General features: G+C 34.7%; 1 protein-coding gene and 1 pseudogene across 1 annotated transcript; both read left to right on the forward strand.

The window, feature by feature from the left end:
• The first annotated feature begins 894 nt into the window (after positions 1-894).
• On the forward strand, positions 895-2,627 carry LOC135123187 (phenoloxidase-activating factor 3-like; annotated as a pseudogene).
• A 3,517-nt stretch (positions 2,628-6,144) lies between these two features.
• Positions 6,145-14,280, forward strand: LOC135123599 (uncharacterized). Its single transcript, XM_064048390.1, has 3 exons — positions 6,145-6,359; positions 7,124-12,639; positions 13,343-14,280. Exons 1-2 carry the CDS (start codon positions 6,354-6,356, stop codon positions 12,350-12,352), a joined length of 5,235 nt encoding a protein of 1,744 aa, XP_063904460.1. The 5' UTR covers positions 6,145-6,353; the 3' UTR covers positions 12,353-12,639; positions 13,343-14,280.
• Positions 14,281-14,326: the final 46 nt, after the last annotated feature.

Raw genomic sequence — 14,326 nt, forward strand, 5'->3', positions numbered from 1 at the left:
GCATTTATAGTACTGACAAACAAATCCAACTAATGTCTTTCCAGGAAGACCTAATACCGGTTATCACCGCTTCATTAGAAACTCCTTTCTTCCTAATAGTGGACCTAATGGTCTGAAAATCGTTATTACCATAGTCCTAAGTGGTTTATTGATGTCTTTAAAGTGTACTTTAAAATCATACATCAGCTAAAATTCTTACGACCATCCCCGCTCAGTGGGGGTCATACGACGGGAACACGACAACAGTACCAGTTCTCCAAAAACCCTTTATCGAAAGTTTTTCTGAAGACTAATATAAATTATACACGAAACTCTTTCTTGTGATGTTTTTACTATTTGTGATTTCGTTTTTGTGTTTGATTTTCATCGGACGATCTATACTAATAGGTAGTACTTTTATAGTGAATATTGATAGGAGAGATCAAAATATGAATATTTTTTAGACCCGACATGTGGCCCGCCCCACAGAACAGGAACATGTACCTTAATAACCGACTGCCCCTACTTTATGAACTTAATAGGACACGCAAACTTAAAACCAGTACCACGGCCTGTGTTACACCAGGTTAAAACAAACATATGTGGACAACTGGACCAAACTTACAAAGTGTGTTGTCCTGAAGACAACCGCAATCTCAGCAGCCACCGGAATTTCCATTTGCTACCGTTGACAACGTGTGGGTTCATCCTTCATGGGGGCAGAATTACAAACGGGGACACAGCTACCCCTCGAGAGTTTCCCCGGATGGCTTTAATCACCTACAAACAGTGGCGGCTCGTGACTGTCTGATGTGGTGAGGCGATGATAGAAGTTTGACAATAATAACATTAATAATAATATTAATAATCAAATTAATGTGATTAATGCATATTACTTGGTTTTACTAGTTAGTAATGATAGAAGTCTTGCCCGAATACCGGTCATTTCCGGGTCAGTGGTAGGTCCTAATAATAATAATAATATTAATAATAACACCCATAACACATTTAATCAACAATGTTTTTATAAGTCAAAATTTTGTTTAAACTAGCACTTTCTTGGAGGGATTCGGGAATAGTTGTTGTGTTCCTTTCTAAAGGTTTTAGGCCCATGAAATTTTTAATGTGTAGTTTGGAACTTTCATGTAACTTTGCACTTCGGATGAAAATATTTAAATCGTTATACCCCGAGACGTCGTACGAATATTACGGCAGAGCCATTTATATGTTTCGTACCAAGTTGATTTAAAAGACTTGTGGGCTTTTACTCACGTTCATGCTAATTACCCACACACCCCGCAACCCTTCCGTTCGGTAAAATAAGTGGGAAAATGGTTTAATGAGTACGTCGAAAATGGCCGAGAAGCACCGAAGATATCGCCTCAGTTCCGAGCGAACGCATGTATAGGAGTATAGGAGCTGAGCCATGGAAATCCGTGTCTGTGATTGGGCTTCGTTGGTTCAAGTGAACCGACGCTCTGACCGCTTCAGTTAAAGAACTAGGGGCATAAATCGTACAGTATTCAACCGAAAATGTCAGCAGAAAGCGTTAAAAATCAAAAATCATTACAGATTTGCCATTTCAACATATCTTTGTAACTAAAAATGCATTGAAAGTTCTTTTTTAATTACAAATTAAGTCAATCTGTTCTTAAGATATATGCTGTGAGGCGCCGCCTCACTTGCCTCATCTGACGAGCCGCCACTGCCTACAAAACAGGTCGGTACTTTTACAAATCTTGAGAAAGTACAACTACTGTGTTGATTATTGTAGAAGACGAGAACGAATTTAAGTGCGGGGGGAGCCTCATCACCAGAAATTATGGTTTAACGGCGGCCCATTGTGTAGATGATAAATCCGTGTAAGTCGTTGTGAGTACCAAATAGTACTAAAATAATGCTTGGTGCTTTAGGCTGGGTATTCGTCTGGGGGAGTACGACATATCGCTAGAGCATGAGTGTTACGACCCTCAAAGCTATGAACCTCCAGTTCAAGACATAATAATAGACAAAATAATAATTCATAAAAATTATAACCCTTCCACTTACATCAACGACATAGCTTTAGTTCGACTGTTAGCTCCAGCAAACACCGAAAATGGTAATTTTCAACTCAAAATTAAAAAAAAAACCTTCATTTTTTTGTTCTAGCTAATGTAAAACCTATCTGTTTACCAACCGGTGACCTACTCAAAGCAAACTTAGTCGGAAAATACTTGACGGTAACCGGGTGGGGTACCACCGAATCAGGTTTGTACTTAAATCAGTTTGTAGAATATAAATAAAACTAAGAACTTTTTAGGTCATAAAAGTATGATTTTGAAGAAAGTTTCGGTTCCAGTGGTTCGACTAAGTGCATGTCGAAGGGCGTACGGGAAACAGACTCTACATCCGAAGAAACAGATTTGTGCTGGTGGGCACGAAGGGAAGGATTCTTGTTCTGGAGACAGTGGAGGTCCTTTGCAATATATTGCTGCGACAGGGGGGTCGCAGCGGTACGTTCAAGATGGTATATAGTGTCGTATGGTCCGAAGCAGTGTGGCCTGGAAGACTGGCCTGGGATTTATACGAACGTTAAGGAGTCCATGTCGTGGATACTGGATAATATAAGACCATAGTTTAATACTGTAATATTCTTACAAATTGTGTACATAGCAGTTTTTAATATATTTTTACGTACCGGCTGACTCTTAATGATAATGATTAAATTTTTGAGTTAGCAATGTTGATTACCTTTGCCACAGATTTAACTTCACGTATATGCAACCACTTATACATACATCAACCGCCTGATTGGGTTTTTAAGTGTCCGTCGCGTCCTAACGTGTTTTCGTTACTTTCCAAAAATATTGTTAATATAATAAGTATTCATCCCCTTTAAGTCTGTCAAAGTTTATAAAATAAAACTAATGTCTTTGCCATTTCTATTGAAACACCATCTGTTAATCGTAAATTTGGCAACGTTCATATTCAGATAATTTTCGAATTAAAAGCCGTTGGCAATCAACCGAAAGCTGTTACCAATTGCTAAATTTTAAGTAAAATCAACATGTGGTGTTTCAATAGAAATGGCAAAGACAATAACTGGAAGCTATAGATATAATATCCGTTCGCAAAACTCCCGCACTGTCAGAATGACATTCTGTTGGTATGAGAAATAATCCCCTAAAAGATTTTTAAGTTTATATGATTACCGCCTTGAATTTCAAATTTTCAAAATTAATGAATGAAAAATCAAATGTTTATTAACTATTTTAACTTTTTGATTTGCTGAAGTGTTCATTGTGTTTAAAGGACGTGTCAGTAATTCAAACAAATTGTAGCACCAAAAGCGTAGAAATGGACAGTAAGGTCAAAAATATATATTATTCAAAAAAAGCTTTCGTTGTCGTTCGTGTGTCATACTCTTTCTTTACTTGAATTGATAAAAATCTTCAGTTAAGGTGCTTTTGACATTTTTATTTGACAAGTCATTTTTAGTTACTAATTTGTCACTAGATTGCAATTTTGCAACATATTGTACAGGTTTTTCACATCTCACCACTCAGTATACTCTGGTAATGTTTTCCAAATCTGACACTGACAGTGCGGGAGTTTTGCAAACCGATATTATATTTTTTAATTAATAGAAATTTTAGAAACACTTTTTGTTACAAGCATTCTGAAAGGTTATTTTATGTTGAATAACTATCTAATAAGACATTATGCCTACGTCGTCAAAATAATTTTTTTTTGGAGATTGTTCATAGGTAGTTCCAGTTAAAGGTGTACTACTGCATAATGGGAATAAATATCTAGTACTGCCGACTGCATACTCCATAAAAAGTGCCGAAACATATGAGAGTATTCAACACTTGTTAAACTGTATTAACGACAAAAAGTTTGAGTGCAATTTGATAGACGATTTAAAAATTGTAGCTTTAGTAACTGGCTTCCAATCTGGATATACCAAGCATATGTGCTTCCTATGCAAGTGAAATACAAGAGAAAAAACATTTCAACATCTGACAACAATATTTCCTAAGCTTTCTGCTGCTAACATAAACCAAGGTAAAAACTAAAATATTACAGTGAATTTCAGTTTTCATATTATGTACGTTTTCTATATTTAGGAATTTTCATTGGGCCTGAAGTTCGAATGAAGGATCCTATTTGAATGATACGGAAAAATTTACTTGGGCATCAGTTAGCTTAGTGATCAGTGAATTTCTTTGCTGATAATCTTTTCATCGAGAAATCAAGAAAGTCGAAGAAAGATTCAAGAGAAAGATCGAAGTATCCATTCTTTCCGAATACCCGAGGCTTTTCTACATATTCTAGTCAGGTTATCTAATCGTAGACGTAATTAAATATCTGTCGACAGAAATCTGTGGAACAATTTGTTAATTATATGTAAAATTCGAATTCACTTCATTTTTTTAATTGTCCACCGGACGACAATAAAAATTTGAATAATTTTTTTTTCACGACATGGGTATATTATCTCTTTTAAGAGTTGTTCAGCACAAAATTATCTTTCCGAAATTCCGACCATGTTTAGAAAATATATGTAACAAAAACACTGTTCTACTGTGTAATTAATGGTGTTTTATTATACAAGTGTGTTATGTAGCGTATAAATCACGCGAGAAAAAGTTTAGTCACGAGCGACGAAGGAGCATTCTATATGCAGATGACACGACTTTGATTTGCAGCGGAAGGGATCTTTTACAGGAACTCACAGACCAGGTTACGGCACAATCAAAGACCGAAAGTTGGTTCGTCGCTAACAGATTAACAGTAAATACATCAAAAACTGTAAGAATGTTATTCTCCCTAAAGAAAAGAATACACATTCCCGATGACTTTGTAACCTCTAACAAATTTTTAGGTATAACGATTGACAATGCTTTGCAATGGGTGCTCAAGGTGATGTACTGGCAAACCAACTATGTAAAATTACATTTCTCTTAAGAAATCTTAGGGACAAGGTTCCGCTGGAAACACTGTATACAGCATATTTTGCACCCTTCCAGCCCCACATAACCTGGCTTATTAATGTGGGGACACTCTAGCATTTTTCACAGAATTTTTAAATTGCAACTGAGAACAGTAAGAATAATGGCTAATTTACCTTACAGGGCTGACTGTAAAGACATCTTCACTAAAATGCAAATCATGACATTGCCAGTTAATTTGAGTGATTACTTATGTCATAATCATATTCATAATTATAATACACGATACAGTGAACACTTAATTATTATTATTATTATTAGTATTATTATTAATATTATTATAAGTTTTATGAGAAGGAGGGACATTTTAAAATGATTCATTTCGTTGACGTTTAAGTTTGTCTTTCTTCAAGGCACTGCAGATATTATTAAAATTTGCGAATTTTATTTCTCGTATTGTAATGGCTATTGTTACGATGATCGGTAATTAAAATCGGCGTGGGCAAAACTCAAGAACTGTACTGTTTTTTTTGTGACTACGACTGCGTTGTAAACATTTTGATCCACAATTATTGAGGCTTCCAGTGATGTGCTGTTCCATTCTCGAATTAACTTCACTAACAGTTGATTTAAATGAAAATAACCAATTGTAAATAACCAAAGGCGACTCTGCATGAATGTCATATTGGATACTTTTAATAAATAAGTTTTCCACTTATTACCTACTAGCTTTTGCCCGCGGCTTCGCACGCATTAAATTCGGAGTAAATGACAAAAAGTTGTTATTGTGGATTATACATAAGAGATAGACATATACCATCGGGGACTTTTCTGTAGACCTTTTCAAGGTGTACAATACTTAGTAAGTACATTATTTTGATAAATCTCGTAGGATTCGGCCTGCGTTTGCAATGTAAGCGGAAAAAATGTAATTATTTACGACATCACATTAGAAACCTCAAAATTAACAGTATTTCTCTACTATATAATTGATGTTATTATACATACAAACTTTCCTCTTGAATCACTCTATCTATTAAAAAAAACCGCATCAAAATCCGTTGCGTAGCTTTAAAGATCTAAGCATACATAAGGACAGACAGCGGAAAGCGAATTTGTTTTATACTATGTAGTGATAGTGTTATTCAAATTTGTTAAAACAAGGGAAAGTAGACATAGGACGGATTTCTGCGACTCTCCACGCGCAGTCTACTGATGTGCTGTTGTGCGTACTGTCCACTGTCTCACTTCCTCGTAATCTCTGACGCACAGCGGCACAGCCCACATTGTACGAGTTGCGGTCTTGCGATGTTGATAATACGTCGCTAACAGTAACATGCTGAGTTATTTCGTTTTTCATTACCTAAAAAATGCATCATCGATGGCCCCTTTAATACTATTTCGTTGCTTTAAGTTTTATTGAGTGCTATCCGAACCATGGAGGTAAGTGAATAGTTCGTAACATCTAATTTCTAAGTTAATGTCGCTGAAGTTAGATTTATATTTGTGTGTTCCTAATTTTACGTTGAAGAAGGTAGCTAATAAAAATTTCATTCTTGAAACACATATACTAATGAAAAAAATATTTCAAGGTCACAAGTCAAATTCAAATCCAAAACTAACTTCAGTCAGTGACTATACTCACTGCTTCAGTGTTATCGAAGTTAAGTTAGCTTTTTTAAGAAACAGTGAAAAAGACCGTGCTAACTATTATTATAGCCTTTATCATGTTACATCGGTGCGTAAAGTTAGCCGTAAGTTTATGTTTCTTGAATTCTTTTTATAAACTCGTTAGGCACTATAAGTTTTAAGCCGCCTTAATTGAGTATTTGTTATTATAAAGAAACAATTGATACACTTATAACACATTGTAATAATCTTGTTTGTGTGTAATATAGTGGACGAATATAATTTCTAATCGAGTCGTCCTTGAAAAGGACAATTTTTATTAAGATTTTTAATAAAATTAATATAAAGTTACAAGGAAAATTTGTACAAGATTAATTAATTTTATTAAATAAATAAATTTAAAGTATAGTAAATGTTGGAAATGTTGCCCACTTTGTGGTAAGCATAAAGAGCTTTTCTTTTAACCCCATCAATGATCACATGCCTCAAGATCCTTGCATTATTGTTTATGTCACTAAATTCTTCTGTTATTTTCAACTTTAATTGCTTCAAATTATTGGCACCTCTTATTTTTTCAGACATTTAAAAAAAGATCAGGTACAACCAACAAAGGCATTGATTATGAAAATTTAAACATCGCCAACATCGGAATCAATTGGTCCCTTGATAACCAAATCGAAGATTTTTATTTATCCTCTAATGATGACAATTTTGGTGATTTTGATGATATTGTTATAAAAATTACATCAACAAAGAGTAGCAATGTCTCTGCTTTACAACTTAAACATAACGATCGAGGTACATTATCTATTAAACAACTTAGTCAAGGAAAAGGAGATTTTAGCTTAAAAAAATATTGCACTTCTGTTCAAAGTATAAACAGCCACGTAGACAGTTTTATTTTATATACTAATCTTAAGTTTAGCGTTGAGGGAGATACACGATTTCGGATTGACGGTGAAGATTTTCAAATTGGGTTGTCTCCATTTCAACCAAAAGATAAAATTCTTCAGATATCTGATGAATTAAATCATTGTTATAAGTTTCATGTTGTTGAAAATGACTGTACATACGATTACTCCCCAGAAATTGTAATGTACAAACATTTTTTTGAGAAATTTTATTTGTTTGTTAATCAAGATAATCTTAAAACTCTTGAAACAAAAATAGTGGAGAAGTTTAAAAAATTATTTCTCGCAAATCAAACCGAATGTGATGCATTTTTGAAAATGATATCCAGGTGGAGTCAACAGCAAGGCGAGAAACATAAACTGTGTAAAAATTGGATGCGACGTGCCATTGCCCTTACGCTTTTGTCTTCCCGAATTAAACCGTTGTCTTTTGGTAGTAGTGTAAGTAAGAATATGAAAATTTTACGAAAGGCAATTTCTGCTTTCACGGTTACGGTGTTTGAAAATAATAGTTATCATAAAATTAAAGACTTATGGGGGGATGCTGTGACTCGGGTTAAAGATACCAAAGAATTAAATAAAACGCGAGAAATGTATCACTTAAGCCCGTTTTATATTAAAAGTATTGACGATGTAGATTTAAAGTTATTAAGCACATTGCTGTGGTTGAACGATACATGTCCAATAATTGTAACGGAGGATGCAATCATTCATAAAGTAATTGCGTTGTGTCCAGACGCTAAGTTTATTGTTCTTGGAGACGATGTTAATGAAAAATTTACTAATTACGAGTGTTCAGTTTTTCGAAATTTATCAGACTTAAAAACATCATGCAGAGACAGTGTTCTCGAAACGTTCAATTTATCTATTCAAGGAAAAGAAGAAGTCAGCTTAAAAAAGGCATTTAGTACCGATTTTATTGATGCTATAAGAACAAGCTATTTGGTGGAAATGTTGAACGAACCATATGCTGTAGGAGGGCTGCAAGAAAATCTTCCAAAGCCATACGTCGAGAGGTATTTATGGAGAAATGTTATAACTTTCAAGTATTTTGAAAAGAATGATGAAAACACTTTAATTGTCGTAGATTGCGTGCAAGAAATAGATTCATTGAAGCGAAAATTAAAGAACTGCAGTATTCATAATCTCGAAGACTATCTAAATCAAAGCAACACAAGCACTCGACGGAGTGAAACAGCAGTAAGTGGTACTTCCAGAATCAGCGTTTTCATTACTACAAACACGTGCCAAAAAATGCAATTTGAAGCGATTTGCGACAAAAATAAAGACTTGAAAAACTACCATCACTTGAGATTTATAGATGGCAACAATTTTGAATGGATTCAGAGTAAGGGTAATGTAAGCAGTTTGGAAGAATATAAAATAACTGCTTTCCTTTTAACAGAACAAGAGATGTTAATGACAAAACTTGGGAATAATATAAATTTGATAGTTAGTAATCCCGGAATGGGAAAGTCTGAATTAATGAAAAGTTTAAAAAACACTTCTCCTCCAGAAATTTGGACCATCATGATGAACCCCACAGATATGTGTCTTTTTTCCAAATATCTTACTAGTAATAATCAATCTGCCAACTTAGAGACTTTGCAAAATTTTCTTTTAAATGAGAAATACAGATGCATGAATGAAGGAGCGAAACATTTTTTGCAAGTATTTATTAAACAGAACCAAGTGTATTACGTTTGGGACGCCCTGGACGAAATTCCCGCTGAATCTGTTGAAACGATTACAAGTTTGATTGTTGAGCTTTCCAAATCAAACCACGTCCAGTGGATAACAAGTCGATTTCAACTGAAACATTTATTAGAGAATAAATTTAATGTGCTTTCTTTAAATTTATGTCAATTCAGTGAACAAGAGCAAATTACTTATATTAAAAAGCGTCTTGAAAACGTTGACACAACCGAAGAGATTGACCAAATTATAAATACAGTTCGGTCCTCATTTGCACTAGTTGAACATACAGAAATCTTGGGTATACCTTTACAGATCTTTATGCTCACAAATTTGCTTCGAAAAGATATAAACAAATATTTCAAACTTCTTTGTAATATATTTGTTTTGACTGATTTATACCACTATTTTGTGGAAGAAAAGATGAAGGTCTACTTTGAGAAAACCGTGGGTGGTGATTTTAAAAATTCCTTATATGAATCAGCAGTGAAAATACTCGAAGCAGCAATTATCAAATACCATCAAAACTTAGCTCTAAGAACATTATTTTCTGCAGAATTCTTAAAGAGACTGAATATCGAACATGAAAATAATTTCGAAGACTCTAAAGAAGAATATATTTCGGTTGGTTTATTAACAAAAATAATATCTAAGCCGGCACATTTTATTCATAACTCTTTTGCGGAATATTTCGTAGCGCTTTATTTCTCCCAAAATCAGCGACTTTCATCTATTTTTGTAGATGTGATTTTTGAACCAAGATATGTAAATGTACGTTTTTTTTTCGATTTGCTGTTGGCTAGAGAATCACCAGCTCATGTGGCAGTATTGTACAAGAACATAAATTTATTGGAGAAGTATGAACATCAAATTCGCACAATTACAGATGCTGGTGATCGGAGTGTCTTACATGTAGCTTCTTCTTGGGGACAGAGACATCCTCGATTGGATGTTGCAACAACTGCTGATGCTTACATCGTAGATGATTTTGATTGTCCTAATATTGTGGCCGAAAGGACGGAAGATTTAAATATCTTAAATTATTTATTAAATGCCTGTGAGTTATCTCAATGTGATACACTATTCAAATTGACACCGTTGTTGTATGCGGAAAAAAGTAAGTGCCTTCTTATAGAATTAAAGATTTTAAAACAATTAAACCAAAGTTTATTGGATCTTTCTGTCGAGCATATAATTAACATATTGTATTATACAGCTATATGTGGATATGATGATGTGATAGATCATCTAAATTTAGAATTATCAAGTGGTAGTGATAGAGAAAATGCAAATCTATTAAAACTAAATAAAAAGGTTTTAGATACCAGAAATTTCGTGGACGAGACTCTCCTTCACCTAGCAGCTGCTAGACAATTTGAGAAAGTTGTTAGATTTTTAGTGAACCAGGGTGCCAATATAAATTTTCCTGACACTGACGGAGCTACTCCTTTTTACTTTGCTTGTGAACAAGGTTACTACAAAATTGTAGATTTTTTAGCTGCAGCGGGTGCCGAAATTAATCGCGCTAGAACAGATGGTGTTACCCCTCTTTTTGTTGCTTCCGAATTTGGACATGTGGATGTTGTAAAACGTCTACTTGCGCTAGGCGCAAATCCAAATCAGCCTAGACACAATGGCGCCTTACCTCTTCACGTAGCATGCGAATTCGGACGCAAAGAAGTTACAGAACTTTTAGTTGCAGCGGGTTCCGAACTTCATCACGAGAAACGAGATGGTGTTTGTCCTCTTTTTGTAGCTTCACAGTTTGGACATAGCAATGTTGTAGAATATCTGCTTGGGCTAGGCGCAAATCCAAATCAGCCTAGAGATAATGGTGCAATACCTCTTCACGTAGCATGTGAATTCGGACACGACGAAATTACAGGACTTCTAATTGAGTCAGGTGCTGAAATTGAGCACGAGAAAGTGGACGGTACTACGCCTCTTTTTACTGCTTCGCAGTTTGGAAATACAAAAATTGTGGAACGTTTACTTGCGTTAAACGCAGATCCAAACCACCCTAGGGACACTGGCGCAACACCTCTTCACGTAGCGTGCGAATTCGGACACGTAGAGATTATCGAACTTTTAGTTGCATCGGGTGCAGAAATTAATCGGGGCAGGACGGACGGTGTTGCACCTCTTTTTGTAGCTTCTCAATATGCACCAGTCAAGGTTCTAGATTGTTTACTTGCCCTTGGCGCAGACCCAAATCAGCCTAAAAATGCTAGCGCAACACCACTTCACGTAGCTTGTGAATTCGGACGATTGGAGAATATGGAACGTTTAGTAACATCAGGTGCTGAAATTAATCGTGGCAGAACGGACGGTATTACCCCCCTTTTTATAGCTTCTGAGTTTGGACAAAGCAAAATCACAGAACGTCTGCTTGCATTAGGCGCAAACGTAAACCAGGCTAGAGATACCGGTGCAACACCTCTTCACGTAGCTTGTGAATTCGGACACGAAGCGATTGTGGAAGATTTAGTAACATCAGGTGCCGAAATTAATGGTGGTACAACTGATGGTGTTACGCCTCTATTTGTAGCTTCGCAATTTGGACAAATCAAAATTGTAGAACTTCTCCTTGCGCTAGGCGCAGATCCAAATCAACCGACAAATTTAGGCGCAATACCTCTTCACGTAGCTTGCCAATGCGGACACAAAGAGATTATAGAACTTTTAGTTGCATCGGGTGCCGAAATTAATCGCCAAAAAGTGAACGGTGTTACGCCCTTGTTTATGGCTTCTCAGTTTGAAAGTGTTAAGATTGTGGAACGTCTACTTGCTCTAGGCGCAAACCCAAACCTGCCTAGAGATACTGGTGCCACACCTCTTCATGCAGTTTGTGAATTCGGACACGAAGAAATGATAGAGCCTTTAATTGCATCGGGTGCCGAAATTAATCATGGTAGTACGAAGGGTGTTACGCCTCTTTTTGTAGCTTGTAAGTTTGGGCATATCAAGGTTGTAGAACGTCTGCTTAGCCTAGGCGCAAACATAAACCAGCCTAGAAATACAGGTGCCACCCCTCTTTATATAGCGTGTAAAGTAGGACACGAAAATATTGTTGAACTTTTAGTTGCATCAGGTGTCGAAATTAATATAGTGACAAATTCTGGCCGTTCACCACTCTCTATTGCTGTAAAGAAAGGGCATGACAGAATTGTTGAAATTTTGAGGGGATTGAGTAATTCATAATAATAATGACCATAATAACGAGTTTTAACAACGACTTGAAACTGAATAGTGTCAATAGAGATGAATAATTATTAATTTCTCTGATCCCTACCAACACTAAACACATACATATCATTTGAAATTCTTCAAAATAATTTGCAAGTTGTAAATAGTAGAAACATTGTTCAAAATTAGAGTAAGTATATTTGAAACATCATCACTAGATGCGAATTTTGGTCACTATTTTTCGGCTATGAACTTTTTGAGGCGATTTTTCTGCTACTAAAATTACTACGCAAGTATATTAGGTAAGTGAAATAAATGTGTTATCTCATGTTTGTGTTGTTTTCTCACACTCATTTAAAATGTAAACGTGTCAGGATGATATCTTACTTGACTCTTCTATCAGTTTTTTACAATTTTAAACTTATGAATTATATTCAATATTTTTTAAAAATGTCTCAGTCCCTTTTAATAGTATTTTGCATTTTTATTTGCCCCTCCGCATATTTTCTTTTTACTTATTTATTCTCATGTAAGTCTTTATTCATCAGTTTTGCGCCAGAACTTCATACAATGTGACCATCAAATTTTTTGCCGGAGCTGTTTAAAAGTTTGTACCCTTGTGCATGTCAACACCCATGCTTAAAACAAAATACTATATAATTTTGCATACCATCAAAATTGGATAAACGTAACACGACCTATTCTTTGTACAAAACCGTAGTATTGACTTTCAATTTAGATATAGAATGCATTTTGTCAGTTCTAAATTAAATGCTGTCAAATATATAACGGTCATTTCAAGGAAAGGAGCTGTTCTTTGTGAGCAAAAGCCAAAAACAGGTCAATTGAAGGTGTTTGTCTTCAACAATAATATCTCGAATATGTTTTTTTACAGTTCTTGTTTTGTCTTGCCCGAAAATTTTTCATTTTCATTTTGTAAAATACCATTTTTCTTCCTAGTTACATAAATAACCACCTGTATACTCATTCGTATATTTTTTTTAGACTTTTTGATGTTTTTGAAATGTTCAAATGAAGACAACAATTATTTCATCTCCTGTCTGCATCAAGATGTCTGCTGATGGGAAGGCGATTCAATCGCAATTCTTTAAATTTTACTGTCGTTTACAAGTTTACAAGTTGAAAAAAATCTTACTTACGTATTGACTTTTGAAATTTGCTGTATAAAGAACTTTGTGTTAAAAAATGTACCATCCAAAGAAAACAGTATTAAAATGTTTCATAATAAAATTATGCAGTGATGGTAAAACTGGGATATCTCAATTTAGAATGCTACTTTACCATCGATGGAATACTAAGTACTACAAGTAGACAGTATGTACTTTGTACAGAAGGATTTGTAGAGCAAGCGAAAAGCAACTGCTTTACCCTTCAGTTTTTCAACATGTTAACTTACTGAGAATTTGGGAAACAAGGTTAATGTTTTGTTTCTTGATACTGGAAGTGAATGATTAAATCATCTTTAACTGGACCTGCTTGAATCTTTAAGGGAAAATGTTATCACATTAGCATTCTTTGATATATCGATCCTGATCCTGTATGTTTTGTTTGCTTTAAATACATTTTAACTGGATTCTTTTTGCTTGGTGCATTTTATAAACTTAGGAATTGAAATTTATTGTTTATTACTATAATTTAAGATAAATTAAGTTAAATGATATGTGATACTAGGTACTACTAGTACAGAAAGGATATGTTGTACAAAGAACTTTTTCTACGACAAAGTTAGTTATAGTTCAAGTAACCCATTACGTTTTTTTTTCGAACGTTGATGTAAAAAGGCAAAACTTTCAAGAGCATTAACTGTTTTGTAGTCACCTAGTTGCTATTTTACATTTTGAAATTAGAAAATCATTTGTTGTTATTCTTTTTTCTGAAATGAAAAAAAACTAGAACCACTTACAAAAAATAAACTTTTATAACGTCCGAGGAAAAAAATGGGCAGGGAGTATATATTTTTTTATATAC

The sequence above is a fragment of the Zophobas morio genome, unplaced genomic scaffold, assembly GCF_036711695.1.
Source record: "Zophobas morio isolate AGI-343-1 ecotype UQ-CSIRO unplaced genomic scaffold, CSIRO_AGI_Zmor_V1 ptg000006l, whole genome shotgun sequence".
In the NCBI taxonomy this organism is placed as follows: domain Eukaryota; kingdom Metazoa; phylum Arthropoda; class Insecta; order Coleoptera; family Tenebrionidae; genus Zophobas; species Zophobas morio.